General features: G+C 34.6%; 2 protein-coding genes across 2 annotated transcripts; both read left to right on the top strand.

Annotated features, from left to right (window-relative positions):
- Positions 1 to 604: 604 nt before the first annotated feature.
- Positions 605 to 7,008, top strand: LOC127071766 (uncharacterized). Its single transcript, XM_051011395.1, has 3 exons — positions 605 to 743; positions 2,523 to 4,365; positions 4,438 to 7,008. Exons 1-3 carry the CDS (start codon positions 723 to 725, stop codon positions 5,058 to 5,060), a joined length of 2,487 nt encoding a protein of 828 aa, XP_050867352.1. The 5' UTR covers positions 605 to 722; the 3' UTR covers positions 5,061 to 7,008.
- A 150-nt stretch (positions 7,009 to 7,158) lies between these two features.
- On the top strand, positions 7,159 to 13,092 carry LOC127071764 (putative uncharacterized protein DDB_G0282133). The gene is made up of 2 exons (XM_051011391.1): positions 7,159 to 7,320; positions 8,367 to 13,092. Exons 1-2 carry the CDS (start codon positions 7,306 to 7,308, stop codon positions 12,681 to 12,683), a joined length of 4,332 nt encoding a protein of 1,443 aa, XP_050867348.1. The 5' UTR covers positions 7,159 to 7,305; the 3' UTR covers positions 12,684 to 13,092.
- Positions 13,093 to 13,684: the final 592 nt, after the last annotated feature.

Raw genomic sequence — 13,684 nt, 5'->3', positions numbered from 1 at the left:
CTTAATTGAGTTTTCGATAAGGATTATCGAATGCAGCAATAGGAAATTATTAACGAACGTTATTAATGCATATATGAATATAATAATATTTATGCGATTGATTTACAGTGACAGCACGTCTGATCGGGAAAGCGGATATTGTGAAGACGAGTTAATGCTATATAAGCTTCTTTCCTATCTTTCTGTCGATATTCAATAATCCCTATATTTCCTCTTTCGTTCGATGCAAAATGTAACATTGCATCTGTCATCCCGATATATATCCTTATGACATATAACAAATATAAAAATTCGACAATATTTTTTTTTCTTTTTCAAAAATGTATGATTCGAGTTACGTAAACTGCAGAACTTTTTATTAAATTTATTATTACACTTTTTAATACTCTCAAATATATATCGAAAACATTTTTATTTATCTAATCGTAAATAATATACGTATATATATATATATATATATATATATATATATATATATATATATATATATATATCATATAGTTAAGATGTATATAATATGATGATAGATACGCTACTGGCAGGTGTCTCTCGCATGTATCGAACGTGAATAGCGGTCGTCTTTACCGTGGTGAAACTATAATGATGCTGTCCTTCTCGCTCACGAAGCGAGGGCATATAAGGTGGGATGCTGTGGCCTCCGCTTCATCAGTACCAAACAAACACACACGTCAAGTCCACCGTGCCAGTTAAGTTTGATCATCATGAGGCTTGATAATATACACGTAAGTGCTATATTATTTTTAAATTTATTTTCTATTGATATTTGTTTCAATTGGATACTTTACAACGGAGCTTTCTCTAATGTGTATTTTAATGAAGCGCCATTGAACCGAATTATTGCTTTAATATATCTCTTTAACTACATTTATATTATATATGTGTTATTCGTTAAAATTACCTTCGATGCACACATATACAACTCAACAGTGTTAATTTGTATATCTCTAAATGATTACTAATGAAATCAAATAGGTAACCTATATAATAAATCTAATAAAGCGCATTCGGCGAATCAGTTAAATTATTTGATTAACATTTATACATTTCGTACTCGAATTTCGATGTAATTTCGAGAGAGATAAATTGGAGTTCCGATTGATTCATTAAATTTATTCATTCTATTTATTTCATTCAACTTAGAGAAGGATCATGTATTTATTATCGATAATTTATTAATGAATATAAAATAGAGATAAAAGGATAAATCGTATAATTGCAACAGATACAAATAAGAGAGAATGATTTATAAAAATATTTTTTTTTCCTTTTTATTAGGACGATCTATAGATAGTAATTATGGTGAAAGTGTTTCTAATTTTCGTTCGTTCATGATATGTATATTAGTTCGGTTTAAAGATAACTCCCAGAAATATTGTAGTTCTTGAGTAAGTTAGTGAAAGTCCTTGAGAACAGAACGAGGATTCTTTGACACAAATTCGACGATACGTTTTGTTAGGTAACGCGTAAGATCACAGCAGACGGTCCGAAGGAAGCTAAAGTGAAACTCGCTTAAGGAACGTTTCATTCGTCGATCGAACGTAAAATTAAAAGATAGCAGGTGTCAATTCTTTACTCATTCATATTCGATATTTACAATTGTATTTTTTCGTTTCTCTTGCACAAGCATCAGGTATTTAGAAATCTGATATTTACTTAGAAAATTAGTGAATATTTTTTTTCTTGTGAAATTAAAATTCTTTTGGTATACTTAATGAATTGCCAATTATAAGCTATCAGAATCTCCAATATATTTATCGTGTAGTGTATATATATATATATATATATATATATATATATATATACCGGGAAAGAAAGTGGTGAAAATCGCAAATGCGACGCATGAAACCTGTTTCTTCTGGAGGTGACCTGTACGATGACCCTGAGTAAGACCCGGATGAAGTTCATGTCCTTTCTTTTCAAGGCCGTGGGCAAGTAGAGATCGCTGTAGCACACGTATAAAAGAACGGTACTATATCTTACGTTTTATCTTTAGGTTGTTTACGTATGGTTGGTTACAATGTAGTACAAAGAAAAAAGAAAAGAGAGAGAGAGAGAGAGAAAAAAATAGAAGATATCTGGAAGAATCTTCTATGAGCGCTTACGTATTAAATAGTGAAGTCCGGTGAAAGTAAGATTACCATTAGCAGAATATATCTCGCTGAGATCGATGACCATCGCTTCGTTAAAAGCGTGACGTTCTAATGAGAATTGAGACACTTAAAAGTAAAAATAGTAGACTGATATAACTGCCAATAAATATTTCTACATCGTGCTAGTGCGATGTAGAAAGATTTTGCGATTTAATTTTTCGAAAATTTATGGAATAAAAGGAAACGAGAGGTTTAAATATCCATTGTAATATATACGCACCTGGATTACTTACATACTTTTTTCTCATTTTCCAAATGAAAAAGAAAGGTTTATTTTAACATAGGAAAGTTTTGCTCGTTCAACTAGAATTCCTAGATTTCGCGGATATTAATCGTGATTTTCATTTTCAGATTTTTTCTTGCGTTCTTCTTACGCTCGGATTTTTTATCCTGTCGGAGTGTGCGAAAAGAAATCTGAAAGATACGTTGAACGAATTGGATGATATAAAGAAGAACGAAGAGGTTGTTGATGCAAAAAGCAAAGTACAAGATAGTACGGAGGATGATCCACCGCCTGAAAAAGAATTACCTATTTTGCCACCTTTGATTCTTTTGGATTTTAATAATGATACGATCGATGCTAATACGACGACCGAAGAAAAATCTAAACGTACGGTTAACAATGGATTGGGTTATGGATTTGAAAGAAATTCATTGTTTTCGGGAAAGACTAATTATTATTTTCCTGCTGGTAAATCTGGAACGACCGTAAGCATCGAAGAATCGATTAGTCCGTTTCTACCAAGAACGATAATCGAAAAATACATTCCAAATAATCACAATCTAAAGGAAACTAATGGATTTTCGAATTTACGAACATCTCAAACCAATTTCGGATCCAATACGAAAGTTCAAAAAGCTACAAATTATTATGACACGGTCGATTCGAATTATAGAGGAAAAACTGAAAGATTGCAATCTTCTACTCCATCTTCCGTTTCGTCGAGCACTCAACTACCACAGAATCATTTCGATTCGAAATCCTCGAGATATTTGCTTTCGAATTTGAATATTCCATCGTATCAGTCTACCAACTTCAATACAGATTTCAATGGACAAAGAGGAAATATATTTCGTCCAACTGTCCAAACTTACGTCGAACGAGGTCAAAACGTATTTCAACCGACCACTACATCTACTACACAAATCGATGACTCGCAAATATTTAGTGTGGACTATACTCCTCATCGATCTGCTGAACAGTCAGCAAGTTATTTCGGATTAAAACAGAATGATTTTCGAGGTATATCTTCTTCTTTGAGTCAATCCAATCGTCAATCTGTTAATTATAACGACGTTAATTCTCAGAATTATAACGAACAAAGACAAAATAAAATGGTCTCAACAACGCCAAGTTCATTTGACATAAATTCACAAAGTTACAGATACTTACAGAATATATTTAATCCTACTGCTAATCAACCGTTTTACAAAGGACAAAGACAAAATTTCGGAATTACGTCACAAGATTCATTGATTTCTAATATTCCAGACTTTAATAGAAACAATTATCGAATTTATAACGATCAACGACAGAACGATCGTGCTATATTTACGACACCGAGTTCGGTCGATGGAAATTACGAATTCGTCAAAAAATCCACGACTCTGGCTAATCTTCCAAGATATACGGTAGAAAATGGTGTACAATACGAGAATAAAATATTTTGGAAATATCCAGACGGTAGAATATCTCACGATCCACCAGCCACTTACGTAGAGACTTACATCGAAGACTCAACGATGAGTCCGAAAGTTTCGAAACTTCATGAAAGTTATGTTGAGACATCTACAGAAAATAGTGCCAATGCTCAAGGTCCAATACAGTTTCCAATATCACCGGAGTTACCCTCGCAAGAAAATCCATTTGTCTCGTCTGATTCTTTGTCTTCTAATTTATCGCATCAACAGGCATATAGAATTGGTTATCAGAATTTAGTTAGCCAAAGACCAAACGTATTGCTGGCGCAGAGAGCAAAGATGGAGCTTACAGCGGCCACAACTTCTTCATTTATAAACACAACACCTCTCTCGGTTACCAAAAGACCAACATTCTCGAATAAAAATAAGCAAGATCGTAATCATTTTTCATCGAGTTATATTACCACGGAAAAGCCAGTCTCGAGATATATGGTCGATGGACCAAACGCTGAATACGTCGATACTGCCGAATCCTCATTGAAAGTCAAGTCAGGTGAGTTGTCAGCTCACGTTTTAGCAAGGTACACAACGCGGGTTCAAAATTATTTGAAAAAAATATTTACAGCCAATCGGGATTCAGCGAGTAAGGCCAAGCAGAATAACAAGAATCTCAACGACTATAACAATCTTCAATATTCGGATCTTCTGAGCTACAATCCATCTATATCCCAATATATAAAGGATCCATCATCAATATTGAACGTTCGACCGACTTTCGTACAAGCTGGAAATTCTTTAGTACCTGTTATAATACTTAGAGTAGACGGAACACCACCGGTTCAACCTAAACCTACGTCCAACATCAATCTGAAAGCTCTTCTTCAAGAATATTTAATACAATATGCCAACAGTATAAAGGAATTAGCTCAGCCGACCAATTACGAACTTGGAGCGGAACAATTCAGTCAAACTCAACGTACGATTCAGGCGGGTAATCGTTTATTGCAATTAGCACGAGAAACGCAAAACGAGAACGACGATTCTTCTTCATTGCCGTCTTCTTCTTCTCCTTCTTCCTCCACCTTTCTTTCACAATCCTTTTATCCGGTTGCGAAAAATTACGAAGGAAATATATTTCTAACGCGAGAAGAGGAGACCCGTCCGATCGTTAAGTTCGGTGATCGTACTCATGTAAGACCAAAAACAAAAAGCGTTCAAATTATCGACGATCAGAGATATACCGCTTAGAATTTTCAATATTATATAAAATATGTTATCCGTACCTGATAACGAAATTATCGTGTCATAGTTATTAATATCTTTGATGAAAGAACATTAATTGAGATGCAATTGATTTCACGAGGAATAATAGCTTTTCGTGGAAGCGTTCTATAAAAAGAACAAAAAAAAAAAAAAGAAGAATAATGGAACTAATTCATTCGTTATTAGATTTTACTTTGATTTAGTATTTAACAAGGGATTGTGCAATATGGCCTCTATTCGTGTGTTACATTCCTGCAGATTAATTTAGATGGAATTGATAGAATAGTTAATCTAACAATCATTGTCTCCTATAATTAAACCAAATGACGAGTACGGGCCAATACTCGAATATTTGATGTACCTGTATATTGATTTATTTACGATTCTACGTTTGTACGATGAGTCTATTATATCGAATTTACATTCTTAAATTAAAACGAGGAAACAGGGATATAACACCAAACAGCGTCACTTCGAAAAGGTACCTTGTAAAAACTTAGCTAGTAAGAAGAAAGATTTCAAATATATGATGACAGTGGTTGCGAGTTATTATACGTTGTTTGTAAGAAAGTACATATCTTCATCTTCTTTTCCTTTTTTTTTAATCTTTTTTTTTTTTCTTTCCTTTTTTTTATCGTGAAAGTCACACCTCTCTCGCAATCTTCCTACTCACTTGACGTTAATAATTGCATGCGAATGAAAGGGACATGATTGAGAGATACTGCGGTAAGTATTATATTGAACATAATTAAGAATATTGAAATATTATAAATTACATGAAATAATTAAATAATTATATTCGAATTACAAGACAATCATTGATTGCGTGTGTATCCTTGAATTTTAACGAGAAGAAGTAAAGAAAAGAAAAGATCGTCGGCTAAATATTTTTGTGTGCAAGTTTTAACAAAAAAAGAAACAAAAAAAAGAAAAGACCTTTGTATGAATATTAAAAAAATTTCCAATTAAATTTCCAACAAAGTATATCCACATTAGGCTTATCTCATAATCGTATAAAATTATTCAACAAAAATTGTGCGTACGCGTAATTGCGAATAAATAATAGATATATCATTGGCATTCTTGTTAATTAAAATGTTATTTACCGCGTTTTATCATGCAGACAAGCAATTAACATTAATTGTCGACTTGGTGAAAGAAAAAAGAAGAAGGAATGTTCCAAGTTGGCAAGGTGATTGGTAGATTTTAATGCCACGTTTTCACAATAGCAAGAGCTACCCAAGATGATATCTCTAAGAATCTACGAAGCACGAATTAGCTAAAAGCAATTAGGTAGATAGAGTTTGTATCAAAGTCGAAGAAGTTCGTGCGAGTGTGAGCGCGCGCTCACAAGTTTTCACACTGACAAAAGAGAATTACCGTCTCTTTTGAATTACACTTAAACTATTAAAAATCCTTTCCATCGCATAGAACGTGTTGCATCGGGAGGAGCGCGTGCATCGAGCATAATGCGTGTGTTCTAGAGCGCATAAAACTATGAGTAGAAAAAGTACTGACCGTTTAACTTGTAAAAATTTTCTTTCAAACGTTTTTACATTTCGAAAAGGGACATATTAAGTTTTATCGATGAATAAACTTTAAAAAAAAAAGAAATTTTCTATGGCGATACTAATGTATTTAAGGAAAAAATTTTCACGATTATCGAAACAGAATCTTAGACGCTTAATTACATCCGTTCGTACGAAATTATATCATAAAGATTTTACACCACTGTTATAATTGGTTTCTATACGAAAGTATGGAAACTCGAGTTAAACGTCCGTTTGGTTAAAGACGATATCTCATAATTGAAACACACCTATTTCCGATCTTATTTCCGTGCTGTAATTTCTTTTCATCTGAAGAGTTTGACGTATATACACCATAATGTTTAGTACCCGTATCCGATATAAGAGAGGAATCGGACAACATTTTTCCAAGCGCGGTCGCGTGTCGCGAATGAAAGTATCCTCTGTGTACGGTGCTTCGTAGGATAATATTTAGAACGATATTTTTCACTTGGTTACCAGAGTGTATAAAGAAAATCGCGTATCTACTATGTGGCTCAGTTCTCGCGTGAAGCTTTACCTCGTAAGGTCCTTCTTCTCGAGTGTCTTATTTAAAGGAAGAGAACATCGATTTGTACTTCGAATACGTTGTGATAAGGTACCTTTGGAGTTTAGTTTATTATCTTTTGAATGGGAAGAAGCTACCACGAAGATCGCGGGAAATGTTTTTATATTATGTAAGTAAATAAAAAAAGAGAGAGAGAGAGAGAGAAAGAAAGTGTATCTGTGTATTTGTGTTATCATATTTTTTATTTGTTACTTTTTACGATCGAATTCTATGACATACACATTTTATGGTAAAATTAAATAGAAAATAAAGAGAATAGATAAGAAAAGTTGTACTCGACTGTTGTATTCGATTATTTGCATTGTAAAAGGACACGCGACAGTTATAATTGACTTTCTAAAAACTAATGAACATTCCGTCCAAGTAATTTCGTTCCCCGTTTGAGAAATAATTATCAATTGAAATAAAAACTCGTACTAGAATGGGGCGATACATGGAATGAGAACGGCGTGTAATTACGCTAAAGTGATACTTTTCTGCATAAAAAAAAGAAAGAAAAAGGAAAAAGAAAGAAAAAAAGAAAAAAGAGAGACAACAAAGAGAAAGAAGAAGAAGAAGAAGAAGAAGAATGAGAAAGAAAAAGAAAAAAAATGTCGATGATAATCTGAAAGAATATTTTTTTAAAGATATATATTCCACGCTTTCGGAAAGCGTTCTAAACGTATACTACGTAGAAAGTTGTTATATGTATCTCTCTCGGTAATCTAATTTATAAGGAACGAGCATCAACGCTGTGAAATGAATTCTTATGTTCGCAAATTGGTAGGAAAGTCTATGAAAGATTTGCTCCTGTGCACATCCAGTACTTGAACACATAGAGAACACGCACCGCTTTTAAACATTTTACTTTTACAGTCTCCTTTTATTTTCTGGGTCAAACCCTTGACTTTCCACTAATTCCCGTAGATGATCGTTCCATTGAATTATTATTTCAACGTACTTTCTTCTCTCTTCTTCCATATTTTTTCCTTTTTCTTCTTTCCTTTTATTCTTTTATCCCTTTTTCTTTTGCTCAATCGAACAATACAAACATTATGTCATCGTAAAAATGCTCGACAACATTTGCTTTCTTTCTTTTTTCTTTTTCTTTTTTCTATCTCTTTTGTTTTCAACATTCAACATCGTTCGATCTTCTGTATAAAATTTTTTCAACAGATCGTCGTATTGTTCCTGTGTTGGCCGAATGCGAGGGGAACTGACAATGTCGTATCTCAAGATGAAACCATCTACGATCAGATTGCCACAGCATCGGAAAATATAAGGACTATCGTTAAGACCGTTCCACCATCGATCGATACTTCCATTCATTATGAAAATTCAAATGGATTTATACCAATGACATCAGCCACTATTACATCTAAATATCATCAACGAGTCGAATTTATCCCATCAACGACGTACAATCCAATAAACCTGTTCGAGGATCAACAAGAAAATTCTACAACATCCGCTTTTCTCAATCGTGATATCAAAGGGAATCTTTTGAGAAATATTGAAAAGCTCGAAAGTGATTTAGTCGAATCACCGGAAGCAAGAATATTTCTCGATCTACCTCATTCAAGTACGAATCGTAGATCCTTTGAATTTCAAGACGATCAAAATACATTCGAATTGTTGAAAGTACATAACGATACACCGGCGGTAGCTAATTATAATGATTTTTACGAGAATATAGAAAACTTTGGTGAGGTAGATGATACCAACGAGGATGAAAATTTGTCGTTGATCAACGAAAACAAGAGCGATCGAAGAAAGAGAATTGGTAGTTATGCGACGAGTTATGGTACCATGAACGAACAAAGTGGCAAGACGGAGGACGTTTATGGTCGCTATCGTTCTTACGATGCCGCAAAAGATGAGAAAAGAACGAGTCAAATGCCAGAGAAAGTAACGAGTAATTACCATCAGCGCAATACCGTGAACTATAACGGTCATGGGCAGAGTACTAGCAGGCAAAAAATAACGGAGACATCAGCGGCCTCATCAAGGACGAACTATGAAGACAATGAATCGAATAAAAACAATGGAGATAATTATGATAATTTGGCATCGGCCTCGAATCTTTCAAAGAATCGACATAAGTTCACGAAACCTGTAGTGGTCGTTGAACCAAACCATTATCAGATCGAGTTGAACTTTGATAAACAGTCGAGCAATGCTCAGAGTACTCCGTCTACCGAAAATCATTTTAAACATTCCGATTCTATCGCTGCTGAATCGTCTAATGTGTATAATAGATATCATCAGGAAGCAAGAGGACGTAGTTACAATCGGGAAGACTCCAATGACGATTCCAATGATAGCATGGATTATATGGATTATACCGAGAAACCTGCAAGAGTACATAAAAGTAAAAGACGACCTTACAGCGTAGAAACATCGAGAAGATTACCCAAGGAACATCGTACTGTGATCGAAGACAGTATGGAGTCGGAGAATTACAGAAAAAGACCGAGTTCGACGAGATTGAGATCTCATCGACAACGTTCACAGTCAACGACTTGGACCAATGACAATAGAAATCGAAACGAAGACGATAGTACCGAGGAAAAAGTTCATGAATCCAGAATGCATGTTTCTAGTTCGCAGATAAAACAACAAAAGTCCCAGCAGCATTTGAAAACAAAGCCTAACAATGGATGGAGTCAGTTAGGACCGAACATCGAAATCTCTCATTCGAATGGGATCGAGATTAGCCCGATAGAAAAATCGAATCTCGTTATACCGGTTGGTCTTATGTCAATAGCTAACTTTGATCATGCCACCGCACTAGGTAACAGTCAAGGATTCGACGTATCCAACGTGCTTTATCAAAATCTTGTAACACCTACACCAATTGGTACAGTTAGCACAGCTACTACTCCTCTTCTCAGTTCGCATCAATCTAACGTCGGTCAGAACGTAGTGGCAACTTCAAACGTGCCAAGAACTTTAACGAATTTACCAAATATTCAGAACGTCGGAATATCTACACCGATACCGGATATCATAGTTGGTCAAAACAGTTATCAGAATCCCTCGCATACCGTGCTCGTTCCCCAAGCAAATCTACCAAACAAAATCCCGACAAATTCAAACGCTCAGCACGTTTCCAGTACTATAACTCCTATCTTTGCTCTGACGACTAGACTGACTCCAACTTTGCAAAGTCTACGTGTTCAAAATATACCGAATAACATCACTCCTCGACCTGGGTTTGCTACTACAACTCCTAGTTCTAATTTGCAACAAATTACTGTGAATCAAATGCAACAAGGCATTTCACATTTGATAGTTCCACAACCGACCGTTCAAACGTTATCTAATCTTCTCCAAGCACCGACACAAACTAATACTGAATATAACATACAAGTTAATCCTCATGGGCTTCAAGGTCAAAATGTTATTTCTCAAAATAACTTTCAAATACCTAATTATCCAATACATACTGCCACAACGCCGTCCCCTCAATTTCAACCTGTAACCAGAATAAATCTTATCACAACCGATACACAAAACAAAAAGACTTTTATCCCAGCCTCCGGTGGTAATATTTTAGCTTCTGCCAGTTTCACGGTAGGACAAAGTTCGCAAGTACCATCGCCCAACGATAATAATTATGCCCCTCAAACCAATTTCAGACCAATATTTCAAGATAATCCATATAGAGTAATAAAAGATGATAACAATATGCCAAAAGCAAAGACTTATCTACAAACTGCCAATTTAGTACCTTTCTATCATCCGGTTCCTCCTATGGATGAAACGAGTTTGAATCAACAAGCATCGCAGAGTGTACACAATATGAATTTTGTCTTACCTAGATTACAAGAACAAAATGCTCAATATCAAAACGTTTTACACCAATTGCAACTGCAATTACATCAAGGTCAATCTTTGAGAAATAATAAATTTGCAAATTATCCGTATCAAACCAGCGACACCGTAAGTAGTCAGACGATCAATAATGTCAACACGCTACCCGTTCCACAGAACAACAATTTTGCACATCTCCCAAAAGTTGGGACCAAAAACGTCGAGATTTTGAATCCGAATATTAAACCAAGTCCAATAGACACTACTATAATGCATCCTCTTCCCACTCTACATTATCCTATTATAACAACACCTATTCCAATTCTAAGCACAACACCGATATCATTGAATACACTTACTCCAAGTTATACCGACTCTTTGACAGATACAAGAGCTAATCAACAAAGTTCATCAACGATGGACATGAAAACATCACAGAATCAAGAAAAACCGATCTTCAATCCGATCAATTTCGTTCCTAACGTAGACGTTATAAAAAATCAAAATGTTCTAAATAGCAAATTGCAAAATCACGAGACACTTCAGCAACCTTTGAACTTGGTCCCTTTGATACCCGACGGAAATTTCTTTAAGCCATCGTTCGCAGCACAGAGTGAATTACTGACAAAACCAAAATTGACCACCGATTTAGAAAAATACGCGGAGGAAATGTTCAAGGAGTCATTGAGAACGATTTATAATTCTCAAAAGTGGAACAACGATAGAAAAGTTCAACCTTCGAATAATCAGACACACGTCGAGCCAAACGATATCGTGGCATTGAAAAATGAATTGATGAAATTGAAGGCAACGCTACCGACGGATACGAAACAAAATAAAGAAATTCTTGAAGCTTATCAGAGCGAGAACAAAATTCGAACGACCGAGGCAACAAAATTAACGAGTTCTGGAAATGATAAGAAAAAGCCAGATCCATTGTTAGCAACGTTAGAAGAACTGTTAAAAGCACAATCATCGGCAGAACCTACATACGCAAATAATCATGGACATCGACACAAACATAGTCGCAAACGACCATACTCGTCGAACACAAAACATTTAAGAGATTTTCTAACACCACCGAAACCAAGCTCGTTCCATTCGACGAGTCATTATCACGATAAACTCAGCAAGAAGAGACCTAGTTCCGCACCGCCTAGATATAGTCATCACTTTGACGGTCCCAGACACACGAAAATAAATGGGTTAAACCTGAAATCGATTAGTCCTGAAGCTTCGGCAAGTAATATTGATGGAGTACGCATTAGTCGTCCCGGTTATCCCGATTTCAGGAAAATTCCTTCAGTAGACGATTATCCAACATTTACAACCTCGACGCCAAATATTGATGATCTTAAAAAATTCATTAAGGAGCTTAAATCTTCGAGTTCAACAAACAAAAGTAACGAGTACGATATTAATCATCCTAGAATGCACAATCTTCTTGCTTTATTGATGAAGAACAAACAATTGCCATCGAGCAATAAACCAACTTATTTTCGCAATAGCGATCAATTGCGACAATTTTTCGAGGACGAGAAACGAAGGTTACAGGAACAATTTTACAACGATACTCTGAGAAGCTATTTGGAAAAGAATTCTGAAAATGTTTCACGTATGATGCCTAGGTCTAGTGTAATCGGTGCCGATAGAGTTTATGCGAATGCGGCCGCGTAAATCTAACGAAAAAATTTAATAGGTGAGAAATTTAAATTAGTCGATTCATGTAATTACGATGTCATATTTTTTACTCCAACGATATTGCGTTGCTTGTACTAATGTACAAACTATACGCCTAGAAGTTAAGTAGTTAAAATGTATTATTTTTTATAAGAAACAAAAAAAAAAACAAAAAAAAAACACACAGTTCATATTTTCTTTGTTTAAAGCTTACAAACGCATATATCACACATACATACAACGTTTTTTCTTTTAGTGTAATGTACTTGCGCGGTACATTATCTTTTAATGAAAATTTCTTTGCGGTTACTTATAACCATTCTTAAATATAGGAGTAATATGTACGTGTTCTGTTTGGTGAAAAACGATGATATCGTTATTGTAAATATTAATGTAAGAAAAAAAGGAAAATTATTAAACGTCATATAATTTATATAGATTAAACTGTTGACTATTTTTGTGTTCACAAATCATTCCCCTTCCAATCGTTCCGCATGGAAGCAACATTAATTTTCTTACTCCTATTCATGAGATTTTCTTTACCGCAGAATGTTTCATAATATTCAAGAGTTAACGTCAATTTGCTTGTTTATGATAATTTTCAAGAAATTTATAGTTGACGAGACAATTTTCCGTTTACGTACATATATTATCTATATGAATTAGATAAAAATATTATCAGAAAAATGTTGTTTTCGCGGATCCGTACTGATAGAAGATTTATATCAAATAAGATATATAAAAAATAAGAAATTAATAATGATGCATTTCCTTCCTAGGAACATTTTCCGTTTTGATGTGTACCTTATAGAGGTAATAAAATTATTAAAGCGTGTCCCATTTGACGTGCATCGAGGCATTAAATTCGCTTCCTGCTGCAGTGAAGGAACTATAATGTAATGTTCATGATTTATTACTTCCCTACGTTGCTGTAGAAAATGTATTAGGTGAAGGTGAAGGTGAGAAAGAAATTTGAGAAAAATACGTGAGAATTAATT

Source organism: Vespula vulgaris, chromosome 23 (assembly GCF_905475345.1).
Source record: "Vespula vulgaris chromosome 23, iyVesVulg1.1, whole genome shotgun sequence".
NCBI lineage: Eukaryota > Metazoa > Arthropoda > Insecta > Hymenoptera > Vespidae > Vespula > Vespula vulgaris.
This window is presented reverse-complemented; position numbering and strand designations above follow the sequence as displayed.

Coding starts and splice junctions, on each gene's coding strand:
- LOC127071766 (XM_051011395.1), top strand. CDS start 723: ATGAGGCTTGATAATATACAC. Junction 744..2,522: donor TGAGGCTTGATAATATACAC/GTAAGTGCTATA, acceptor TTTCATTTTCAG/ATTTTTTCTTGCGTTCTTCT. Junction 4,366..4,437: donor CTCATTGAAAGTCAAGTCAG/GTGAGTTGTCAG, acceptor AAATATTTACAG/CCAATCGGGATTCAGCGAGT.